The sequence below is a fragment of the Mobula hypostoma genome, chromosome 27 (genome assembly GCF_963921235.1).
Source record: "Mobula hypostoma chromosome 27, sMobHyp1.1, whole genome shotgun sequence".
In the NCBI taxonomy this organism is placed as follows: Eukaryota; Metazoa; Chordata; class Chondrichthyes; order Myliobatiformes; family Myliobatidae; genus Mobula; species Mobula hypostoma.
Genome location: NC_086123.1, coordinates 9429189 through 9441624, shown reverse-complemented (window position 1 = coordinate 9441624; position 12436 = coordinate 9429189). Strand labels below are relative to the sequence as shown.

Below are 12436 nucleotides of genomic sequence, written 5' to 3'. Positions count from 1 at the left end.
CAAAAGTAACATGAAACATCACTGCCATCTAAGAAAAATTGTGGAACCTCTCACAACTGATAGTGGTGCCATGTGTTGACTGAATGAGATATGATCTCTGGACAATGTCTAAACTGAGAGCCTGATTTTTCATTTTCTTAAAATAACTCATTCAGTGTCATTTTTGGTCTAAGCATTACTAATTCCTGAGAATTTTAGCTGGTGAGATCAGTATAGAAGAAGTGACATTGTGAGTACATACTAACGGAATACTAAAATTACTTTGTGGCCAGTTTATCATTTATTTCTCACTCTATAAATTGATTCCTTTTGGTTATTTAAAAGACTTAAGACTGAAGCTGTGAGCATTTTCTTTTGTTGAACTGGTAAAATAAGACAGTAACTGAGCTGCCCAGAGAATGCCTTTACACTGCTCTAGGAATGATGTCATTGCACTACTGAAATGGTGCAGTTTACAATAAAGAGGCAAAAATCATTGTGTGGAGTTCATGTACTCAGTTACTTTGTAGAAAATGTTAGTAGGTTATGTAATAGTGTCCAAATTCAATGCCTATAAAAAGGATTCTTCCCCCACCCCACCCCATCCCCCACCTTGGAAGTTTTCATGTTTTATTGTTTTACAACATTGAATCACAGTGGACTTAATTTGGCTTTTTTAAAACACCAAACAACAGTAAAAGATCTCTACCAAGTGATCTAAGTTAATTACAGATATACAACACAAAATAATTGATTGCATCTCTTCAAGTCAGTATTTATTAGATGCACCTTTGGCAGTAATTACAGCCTTGAGTGTGTGTGGCTATCAGCTTTACACATCTGGACACCGCAAATTTTCCCCATTCTTTACAAAACTGCTCAAGCTCTGTCAGATTGCATGGGGATCGTGAGTGAACAGCCCTTTTCAAGTCCAGCCACAAATTCTCTATTGGATTGAGATCTGGACTCTGACTTGCCCACTCCAGGACATTAATGTTGTTGTTTTAAGCCATTCCTGTGTAATTTTGGCTTTATGCTTGGGATCATTGTTTTCTGGAAAACAAATCTTCTCCCAAGTTACATTCTTTTCCACACTGCATCAGGCTTTCTTCCAGAATTTTCCTGTATTTTGCTGCATTCATTTCACCTTCTACCTTCCCAAGCCTTCCAGGGCCTGCTGCAGTGAAGCAACCCACAGCAAGATGCAGCCACCACCATGTTTCATGGTCAGGATGGTGTTTTTGATGATGTGTGGTGTTTGGTTTATACCAAACATAGCATTCAGTCTGATGGCCAAAAAGCTCACTGTTGGTTTCATCAGACCATAGGACCTCCTTCCAGCTGACTTCAGATGTTCCCATATGCCTTCTGGCAAACTCTAGTCGAGGATTCATATGAGTTTGTTTCAGCAATGTCTTTCTCTTTGCCACTGTCCCATAAAGCTGCGAATGGTGAAGCACCCAGGTAACAGTTATATGTGCAGTCCCTCCCATGAATTTGTTTACTTTAAGATCTGTTTTGTATCTAGGTGTAATACTAATTGTAGTGTGATATGTTTACCCGTCCCTTTCTATTTTTAAGTCTCAACATTTCATTGCACATTGAAAACTAGTTTTTAACACTGGTGGATACTAAATTATTGGAGAAATGTATAAACAAGATGGTGTGGTTATATATCCAGAGATCTGTATTTATAACCCAGAGATGTAGTACAAATCCCTCCATAGCAGCTGTGAAATTTAAATTAATTTAGTCAAATAATTTGTTACAAAGAGCTAGTATGTCAGTGGTGGTATAAATCCACTTGGTTAGGTCGTATTCATAAGGGAAGGAAATCTGTTTTTCTTGCATGCTCTGACTTGCATGTTACTCAAGCTGCACAGTAACATGATTAAACCCTTAACTTCCTTAGAAAGCCTTCAAAGTGTTACAACAAAACGCAGTATTCATCTGTATTGTGGAGAAAACAAAAGCACACAGATTGTCTATTGATAATCAAACTTTAGGGCACCAATATGGTTATATTCACAGTCATATGTTCCAGGCAATTCTTCCATTGTGATTCCTCATTCTTCCTCTGCCCACCAGATACTCAACGTCAGTAAAACCAAAGAATTGATTGTGCACTTCAGAAAGGCTAAGAGGAGGGAACACAGATCAGTTCTCATGGAGGGGTCAGAAACGGAAGTGTGAGCTGTTTCAAGTTCCTGGGTGTCAGTATCTCTGAGGACCTGCCGTGGACCCAACATATCAATGTAGCTACAAAGAAGGCATTGCAGGGACTATATTTCATTCGGCCAGGCAGCATCTCTAGGAAGAGGTACAGTCGACGTTTCAGGCCGAGATCCTTCGTCAGGACCTTCGAAGGGTCTCGGCCTGAAACGTCAACTGTACCTCTTCCTAGAGATGCTGCCTGGCCTGCTGTGTTCACCAGCAACTTTGATGTGTGTTGCTTGAATTTCCAGCATCTGCAGAATTCCTGTTGTTTACTGTATTTCATTAGGAGTTTGAGGAGATTCAGTATGTCACCAAAGACACTATGGAGGCTACTGCATCATCTCCAAGAGTGGCTTACTGATAGAACTGCTGACTAAGATGGCTTAGTCCTGAAGGCGTGGCAGGTGGTGAAAAAATTAAAAGATAAAGCAGTCACACTTGTATCTGTCTATGATTGGTATTGATGGGACTGATCACTGTGCAATACTTGTTCAGACAATGTCCTGATGTGACACTGAGGATGTCCTCTGGCACTATGTTGTGTGGCACAACCGCTAAGTTTAACCAATCGATTTAAAGTAAAGCTCTGCAGTCGTGTGGTGCCTGGTGAAATGCAGTATGAACAGTGAAAGGTAGTAGACACTAAATAACTACCTCGACAACACTCATGTTTGCTTGAGATATGTCAAGCAATAGTGACTGTCACCAACAAGAGATCCTAAGCAATTTCTCTAAAAATTCAGGAATGTGGTTATCAACATCACACAGAATGGGGAGAATCTTTGTGGACCTGAAATATAAGAATTTAAAATTGGTAATTAATCTACTTTCAATTTCGGTTTACAAGAGAGTGTTCCAAACATCTATCACTATTTATTATACAGGCAAATACTACTTAACATCTTTTCTGAAAGGTTTCATTTTTAAATTATATGGAGGAATAACTCTATTGCTGTTCCCCAAAATGATACAAAGATCTTTCCCTCCCCCCTCTTTCTGCTTTCCGCAGGGATCGCTCCCTATGCGACTCCCTTGTCCATTAGTCCCCCCCATCCCTTCCTACCGATCTCCCTCCTGGCACTTGTCCTTGTAAGCAGAACAAGTGCTACACATGCCCTTACACTTCCTCCCTCACCACCATTCAGGGCCCCAGACAGTCCTTCCAGGTGAGGCGACACTTCACCTGTTAGTCTGCTGGTGTGATATACTGCGTCCGGTGCTCCTGGTGTGGCCTGCTTTATATTGGTGAGACCCGACGCAGATTGGGAGACCGCTTCACTGAACACCTATGTTCTGTCTGCCAGAGAAAGCAGGATCTCCCAGTGGCCACACATTTTAATTCCATGTCCCATTCCCATTCCAATATGTCAATCCATGCCCTCCTCTACTGTCAAGATGAAGCCACACTGAGGTTGGAGGAACAACACCTTATATTCCGTCTGGGTAGCCTCCAACCTGATGGCATGAACATTGATTTCTCTAACTTCCATTAATGCCCCTCCTACCCTTCTTACCCCATCCCTTTTTTTCTCTCTTACCCTCTCACAATAACTCCTTGCCTGTTCTCCCATCTTTCTCTGGTGCTCCCCTCCCCCTTGCTTTCTTCCAAGGCCTTCCGTTCCATGATCCTGTCCCTTCTCTAGCCTTGTATCCCTTTTGCCAATCAACTTCCCAGCTCTTAGCTTCATCCCTCCCCCTCCTGTCTTCTCCTATCATTTTGGGTCTACCCCTCCCCCTCCCACTTTCAAATCTCTTACTATCTCTTTTCTCGGTTAGTCCTGACGAAGGATCTCGACCCGAAACATTGACTGTACTTCTTCCTATAGATGCTGCCTGGCCTGCCGCGTTCCACCAGCATTTTGTGTGTGCTTCAAAGATCTTTGAAGCTGCTTAGGGCAATGGAAACTTATTTTGACATCTCATCTGAAAAATGGCATTTCTAGTGATAAAATGTTCCCTCAATATTTTACTTAAATATAGCCCATTTATTATATTATTATAAATATTAATACAATTATTATGCATATTAGATATTTATGCTCAGCTCTCTGAAGTGGGACTTGAACTCATGAGTAATTTAGTTTAGAGAACTATCAACTGATCTGAGGCTGATACTGGCCTTTGTATGTTAGTTCAGATATCATTCTGGAATCTTCCAATGCCATTCCCTCCAAGGAGCAATTTATCATTCTTAAGACCTTAAGCTGCATAACATCTACCAAATTTGTATTTTAATCCTCTAGATATAAAGATCAAAATTCCATAACCTTTTTTTCAGTAACTTTCTATACTTCAGACATTTAAATAAACTATGTATACTGACCACAAGTCACTTACGCTGCCAGCTTTTTAATCTTTCAGAATGCCCTCTGTGTAGTACAACATAGATGATGTTACATTTTTCACATTTTCCCATGTGCTTAATCTTTCTAATTTCTATCTTTACCTTCCGATTTTTATGTCATGTAAAATCTGCAAACCATATGTAGATATCCATGCCAATAATGCAAATAATAAAATAAAAGGATTAAAAGCTATTGAGTCCTGCAGTAGTTTCATCACCTGCCTGATATTAAACATGATGTTCACGCCACTTCTGAGCTAGATTAATGTGTGTGCTCAATTTGCTGCACTGTGAATTTCAATCTATGAAATTTCCCCAGTGATATGAGTAATGGTACACATTTTTTAAATTAAAATCAATTATTGAATGACGGAATACACTGAGGTGAAATGGCTTTAAACATAATTGTGGAAGACTATTTTTAAAAATAAAAATGTACTCACATTTTATGTGCAAAAGTCATAGTTGTATAATTTTCTCGTATCCTCATTTGCAGGTGCTGTTGATGTATGGAGCACGGTTCTTGCACGAGAGCCAATACATCATTATCAGCATAGCCAGGACATACAGGCTATGGCTGTAGCAACAGATAGTGCTGTAATAGCAACTTCTTCGAGTTATCAAGTAAGATTAGAATCCACTGATGAGAAAGGATACTGGCAAAATGCATGCCAATTTGAACTTCAGAAACTGGTAGGTTTACATTTTATTATTTCTCATGTGTACACTTTTCCAGTCATGGCTGAATGTGATATTGCATTATATGGGGCTTTATATAAATCTGCTCATTATTAAAAAATCAAGAAGTTTATATGCTATCAGCATTCATTAGATTGATTAATATTTTGTGGAGCGGGCATCTTAAAGAAAAAACAAACATCAATGTTTTTAGGAGAAAGGTTAAAATCAATAAAGGAATAATACTTAAAATTTAGAGAATGATGTTTTATATTGAAAGGTCTCAAAAACCTTTAGGTAGTTAATTGCTTTTGGAAATGTACTGACTTGTTATGACCAAAGGGATTTGGTCTATCAAACCTATTTGCATCGAACTATCAATGGTTTATTTTTATGAATATAATATTGAAAATCCTGTCCTTAACCACTCAGACATAGCTATACCAATTCCTGAATTGCATTAGGTGTTTATTTTTCAGGCTTGCTGTTTCTGTTCTTCAAGTAGCACAGAAATGATTGTATTTATTTTGCACACTCTTTTAAAAAAAATAATTAATTTCTCAAACAGCTATTTATCTGCTTTCCTTTTAAAGATTTTATTAATATACATTCACTCATTAATTCTGTGGATGTAAGTATTGCTGGCAAGATTAGCATTTGTTGTCCATTCCTATAACTCTTGGACGATTGCTGCCTTAAGTGTTGAAACTTTCCCCAGTGTTTATTTAGTGATACAGCGTAGAATGGGCCCTTTCGGCCCAATGAGCCTTGTAGTCCAACGACCCACTTAGCCTCATCACAGCTCAATTTGTAATGACCAATTCCCCTACTCACCGGTATATCTTTGGACTGTGGAGGAATGCAGAGCACCTGGAGGAAACCCATGCGGCCACAGAGAGAACATACCAACTCCTTACAGAAAACTCCAGTCCCAGTTCCTGGTTGTACTTGAAATTAACGCCGCACAGATTCACACGATTCAATCCTGGGACACAGGAGTGTTTAATTACATTGGTCAAAACTCCTGGAGTTTTGAAGGATGAGAGATATTCTTATTTAGACGTACAAGGTTAGCAGAGTGGGCCCAAGGTTAGAGAATTTAGATCTAGGAGATAGAGTTGCAGATCTGGTGTTGACCTTTTAAGGCACAGTTGAGGACTGATTTCTTTATTCAGCCCATTATGTCTGCGCTGACCATGATGCAGATCTAAACAAATCCCATCTCTCTATCATGTCTGCTTCCACCACCTCCCCGACAGCACATTGCAGACATCTACCATGCTCTGTGTAAAAGTCTTGCTCCACACGTCTCCTTTAAGCTTTTATCCTCTCACCTTAAACCTATGCCCTCTGGTATTTGATCTTTCTACCCTGGGAAAAAGACTAACTCCTACTCTAACAGTGCCTCTCATAATCTTATACACTTCTATAAGGTCAAGCCTTGGCCTCTGATCTTCCAGCGAAGACAACTCAAATTTGTCCAACATCCCTGATAGCTAATACACTGTATTCCAGACAACTTCCTGGTGAACCTCTTCTGCACCCTCTCCAAAACCTCCACATCCTTCCTATAGTGTGGTAACCAGAACTACACACAATGTTCCAAAAGTGACCTAACTACAGCTTTATATATGACTTGTATACACAATAGGACTTGCCAAATTTTATATTCAGTACCTTAACCAGTGAAGGCACACATGCCATCTGCTTTCTTTACTACCCTGTCCACTTGTGTTTCCACTTTCAAGGAGCTATGGACTTGTACAACGAGATACCTCTGTAAATCATTGCTATTAAGTGTCCTGCTGTTTACTGTATACTTTCTTCTTGTTTTTGACCTCCCTGACAGCATCACCTCTCACTTTTCTGATTAAACTCCATCTTCCATTTCTCCACCGAAATTTTGAATTGATCTATATCCTGCTGTTTCATTTGGCAAACTTAAATACTATCCACAACACTATTTATGTGTAGTCAACAAATTTACTAATCAGACCATCAGTGAGTTGTAAGTATTTCGATTCCTCTACCTCTGATAACTGGATACTTTATCATGTACCCTTCCTACGTTCAAGGCTGAGATTGATTTTTCTCTTCATTTAGAGAATCAGGGTATTTGGGGATTGGACAAGAAGGTGGGCAAGATGCAGGATTGGCCATTATCTTGTTAAATGGTCGAGCTGGCACATAATATCAAATAGCCTTCTCCTGCTTCTAAGTCTACTGTTCATTTATAGAACATAAGAAGCTAAAATACTTGTAGATTTGCTGCATCCAATGCATAGAAAACAAAATGCATGTAGTGAATGGTAGCTAGTTTCTATGATGTTGGCCCTTCGATTGTAAACTAAGATAGCCTGCAGAAGCTGTAGGCAGGGGTTGTGCGCTCTGTTTCTTTTGAGCATAGGGGTATTAAAGAAATCTCCTTCTCTTATTTGTTGTCATTTACATTTCATAACAGGCTGTGGTGGGACTGCAGAGTACCGCATTGATCCATTGTTGATGGTATAAAGCAGAAGGTGGTGGAAACACTCACCTGCTCGGGCAGCATCTATGGATAGAAAACTAAACTAATATTTCAGGCCAAGTGCTTTCATCAGGACTAGAAAATATCTCTTGACCTGAACTATTATCCTTTACATAAATGCTTGAGTGTGCTGTTTTCTGATTTTTTTCCCCCCAGATTATCCACTGTTCATATTATTGTTTAACACTGTATCTCATGTTATGTTGCTTTTGCTTACCTTCTTCACTTGTTTGTGTAACTCTCATATTCTCTAAGTGAAGAGAAAAATTGTCCTCAGCCTTGAATTTTGGACAAATTTTGGATTTTGGACAAATGCACTATTCTCAGCTTTCTGGTGTAGCAATATGCATCTAGTCCTCTGTAGAATCATCTTTATGTTCTTTTGGCATGCTATAACATTCTGCCTTTTTAATTAAGGTTAATTTCCTTGTTTGACTATTATGAGGAATACTGTATACTGGATCATAATACAAATTGAGAGGGAACACAGTACACCTGCAGGACATGCGTGAGGTGCCTTCTGAATATCAAACTTTGAATTATTACATCTGTTATGAAGTTATCCTATTCAGGAAGATGATAAGCCTATATTTTTTTAAATGTGTAGGTAGGACTTTGTCCCAACAAGTACTATGCAGTAGTATTGTACTGCATAGTACTATGAAATTTCCAAGCTGTGGACAGACATGTCTGCATCACGTAGATTGGTAAGGAACTGATTAAATGTAAGAGTAAGAGTCAAGCCCTTCAGAATGGAGCCACCTTGGCCAATGATGGTACCAGAAATCCAGTCTAAAAATTGGGTATTGAAGTGCAACATATTATGTAAACTCTGTACCCTTGCCACCTTGAGTGTTTCACGTTTCTTCCTTCTGCTATTCATTGTGGAAGAGTACCAAATCATTAACTGAGTGAGATTGTTATTTGTCCATGGTTCACCTGCTACAATTGAAGAATTTGCTAAAGGAAGGGGAGGGTGTATGGGAATTAATTGAACAGTGATGATGTGTAAGAGGAGGTTTTAGGATTAGATTAGATTAGATTATGAGGACACGCAGTCCTGTTTTATTGTCATTTAGTAATGCATACATTAAGAAATGATACAATGTTTCTCCAGAATGATATCACAGAAACACATGACAAACTGACTGAAAAACTGACAAAAACTACATAATTTTAACGTATAGTTAAAACAGTGCAAAGCAATACCGTAATTTGATAAAGAACAGACCATGGGCACGGTAAAAAGTCTCTGATTTGGGACAGGGATAAAGATGTGGAATAGGGAGTGGAAAGATTTAATGGGTAGGGTAGTGTGTTGTTTGGATAACACTAACAGGATAAGAAAATGTGTAAGTTGAAAGAATTAGTAGATGATGGACATGAAGAAACCAACAGATGAAGACTTCAGGATTTGGAACAGGAAGGACCAATTTTTAGAAAAGTAATTTGCAAGAGAAGAAAGTGTTAATGTTGTAGTGAGGTGATCAAAGGAGAACACAGAACGTTTGTGATTAACAGGCAAGTCCATTGAAGATAAGGAGAGATGTTATGAAAGTTAGACCTAAAGAGAATGAAGTGAGTGGTTTTATTTGAAGCAGTAAATGGCAACTGAGGTTTCTGGGACTACAACTAGAGGTCATGGGTTAAGGGTGAAAAGTGAGAAGTTTAAGGGGGATGTGAGTGGAAGCTTCTTCACTCAGAGGGTCATGAGAGTGTAGAATAAACTGCCTGCTCAGGTGTTCCATGCAAGCTTGATTTCAACATCTAAGAGAAACTTGTTTTGGTACATGAAGGTAGGGATATGGAGGTAAGTGGTCTAGGTGCATTTTGATAGGAGTAGGTAGTTTAAATGGATTGGCATGGACTAGATGGGCCAAAGGGTCTGTTTCTGTACTTTTTTTTAATGACTCTAATAATTTATGTATAGACTTTGCTAGTACCTTGTACTCCAACTGTGGTAAGACTTCCCTAATTTTGTTATCCATCCACTTTGAAATTAAAACCAGCATCCCATTTGCTTCCCTAAATACTGCTGTAACTATATGCTAACTTTCTGTCATTTCTGTGCAAGGACCTTCAAATCCTTTATTGCTGCAGCTTTCTGCAGTATTTCTCTAGTTAAATGACAAACTGTTGCATCGTTCTTCATTCCAAAATGAATAACCTCACATTTTCTCACTTTATTGTCCATTTGCCAGCATTTTGCCGACTTATTTAATCTGTTAGTATCTTTCTGTGTACTGTTTGTATTGTTCTCACTGCTTGCCATCTCCTTGACGTTTGTATCATCTGCATTTGCTACCTTCCTTCAAATCATTGACAGGTCTGGAAACCAGCTGTTATCTCTGCATTGGTTCCTGTTGTGCTCCATAGTTTACAGATTGCCATCTGAAAACAACCTCCTTACTCATATTTGCTGGTTGATATCAGCTTATGTTCTAGCAATAATAATATATTATCCTGAACACCAAGTGCTCTCTTGCAAAACACTCTTTTCTTTTTAATATCCAAACATATCACATCTACAGGTTCCCCTCTTTCCATTGTGCTTGGTACTTTGGCAAAGAACTTTAATGAATTTATCAGACAGCATTTCCTTTATTTCTTCAAAGTTCTAGTCTTTAATCTCTGGACTGCTTCTACTTTTTTCTATAACTATTTAAAACTAATAGAATTGTGCTCCCAAAGAGCTCTCCAATTACCAATATATTTACATGGCCCACCTCTTTCCCTGAGAAGAGATCCAGTATTGCTCCTCCCCAAGTGGCTTCCTCTTTATTGCGTGAGGAAACTGTTTTGAAGACACCACACAAGTTCTGCTCCATCCAGCCCCTTGGCACTCTGGGTGACCCAGTCAATACCAGGAAAACTGAAATTTCCGACTCACGCTAACCTACTACTGTCACAGTCATGTGCAATTTCTTGACCCATGTACTCCACTAATTTTACTCACTCTTTCGGCTCCAATAGTAACTCTTCCCACGAAGAAGCTTAAAGACATTGGGCACATGGGAACACCATACCTACATGTTCCCCTCCAACCTGAACGCCATCCTGACTGGGAAACATATTGCTTTCTCTCATATTCACTGGTTTTAAATCCTATAACTCTTTACTCGACAAGGAAGTTGTTCACCACCTCTTCTCAATACTAATGAGGAATACAGAATAAATGCTGGCCTGCCAGCAATACCCAGGTCTAAAGTAAATAAATAAACAAACAAACCAGATTTTCTCTAAAGTTCAGACTCAATTCTTTGACATTTAAGTCAGTCAAGATGCAGATGTTTAGTTCTAGGTGTTTATTACTGCTTCAAGGACAATGAATTTGAATAATCAGGCATTATAATCATATCATATACTGCCAGTGTTGAAATACGTTCATATGAAATTTAATAGCTTTGTCACTGCTCAGCCATATTTCTGTTGTACTTTAAATTGTAGAATCATGAAGTGAGCTTTACCTGTAATGGAGCCGAGTAGTATATTGTGCTTGAGACAAAAAAGTGTAGTTTAAAGAACAAAAGAACTGAGAAATGGCTTGAATTAAGAGCTTACTCTACACTTTTTCTTCTTTTGTTAAAGGAATAGTTAATATCCTATCTGACTTGCCATAGTAAATTATTCATTTGACATTTGTTTGATCATCAAATTAATTTTTTTGTGTGTGTGTACACACACACACACTCTCTCTCTCTCTCTCACACACACAAACACACACACAAAATATATATAATCATGGAGCATTTCTGTGTTCCCTGGTTTATATCTACTCTGTTAACAAAATAGCTCCAGCTAATCTTTTACGTTTTCCATTAATTTTCCCATTGGAATCCACAAAAAAGTATTGAAATCCTTACCTTTATGATTTGCTTTGATCAAAATTGAAATAATCTTTGTGCGTTGTGGTTCATTCTATGCCTTGTTGCTTCAATTTAATTTCATTGTTCTTATTTTTATCCTAAATGTAATGTAGTTACTGTGTTATTCACTGACACTTGTTAACATTGTGTGCATTCTGCACAGTCAATAATATTTGCTCAGCGATGAGTATGGAGTATGCCTGTACATTACATCAGTGGCAGCCCTTTAAATCTACTACACCACACAGTAAAATGTTTTGGACGTTCAAAGGATGGTCACAGCCTGATAATGAAAGCCAGTTTGTCCAAGTGTGCATGTTTTAGTTACTAGGCACTTGATATGCTTTTGAAACCATTCCTTTTACACTGAACTTTCATTGTGAAGAGTCAATTTCTGAACCAAGACTGCGGAGCAATGGTTCTGTGAACATATCTTTTCAAGTTGAAGGTAGAAAACCGGCTGAAATTGGAGCAATAAAATTGTACTATTTCAGATGTTTTCCCTTCACAGAAGCAGCAAAGCTTGCATTTAACTGAACAGCAGGTGTATCTTAAGGGGAAACTGTGTGGAAATTTGTATTAATATGAGAGACAAGATACTTGGCTAGTAGTTTTTTAAAATGAATAAAACTCCAGTAGTGGAGTTTCTTCATTTAATTATATAAGTTGATCTATACTTTCTAATTACCCTGCATATCACAGAAGTTCATTGTTTCTTTAGTTATTTAATTACTGGTCATTATGACATCATTTTCTTGCCAATAATTGTATCGCTTTTGTGGCCTAATGAGAAGAATACAGAGGTATTATATACTATTGACTCAT

At 38.3% G+C, this 12436-nt stretch overlaps 1 protein-coding gene across 1 annotated transcript in view; it reads left to right on the top strand.

Annotated features, from left to right (window-relative positions):
• Positions 1-12436, top strand: part of fbxw8 (F-box and WD repeat domain containing 8) — a 142423-nt gene that overhangs the window by 66212 nt on the left and 63775 nt on the right. Inside the window, exon 6 of the mRNA XM_063034072.1 lies at positions 5037-5233. Coding sequence (XP_062890142.1) covers positions 5037-5233 — 197 coding nt within the window. The remainder of the gene's footprint in view (positions 1-5036; positions 5234-12436) is intronic.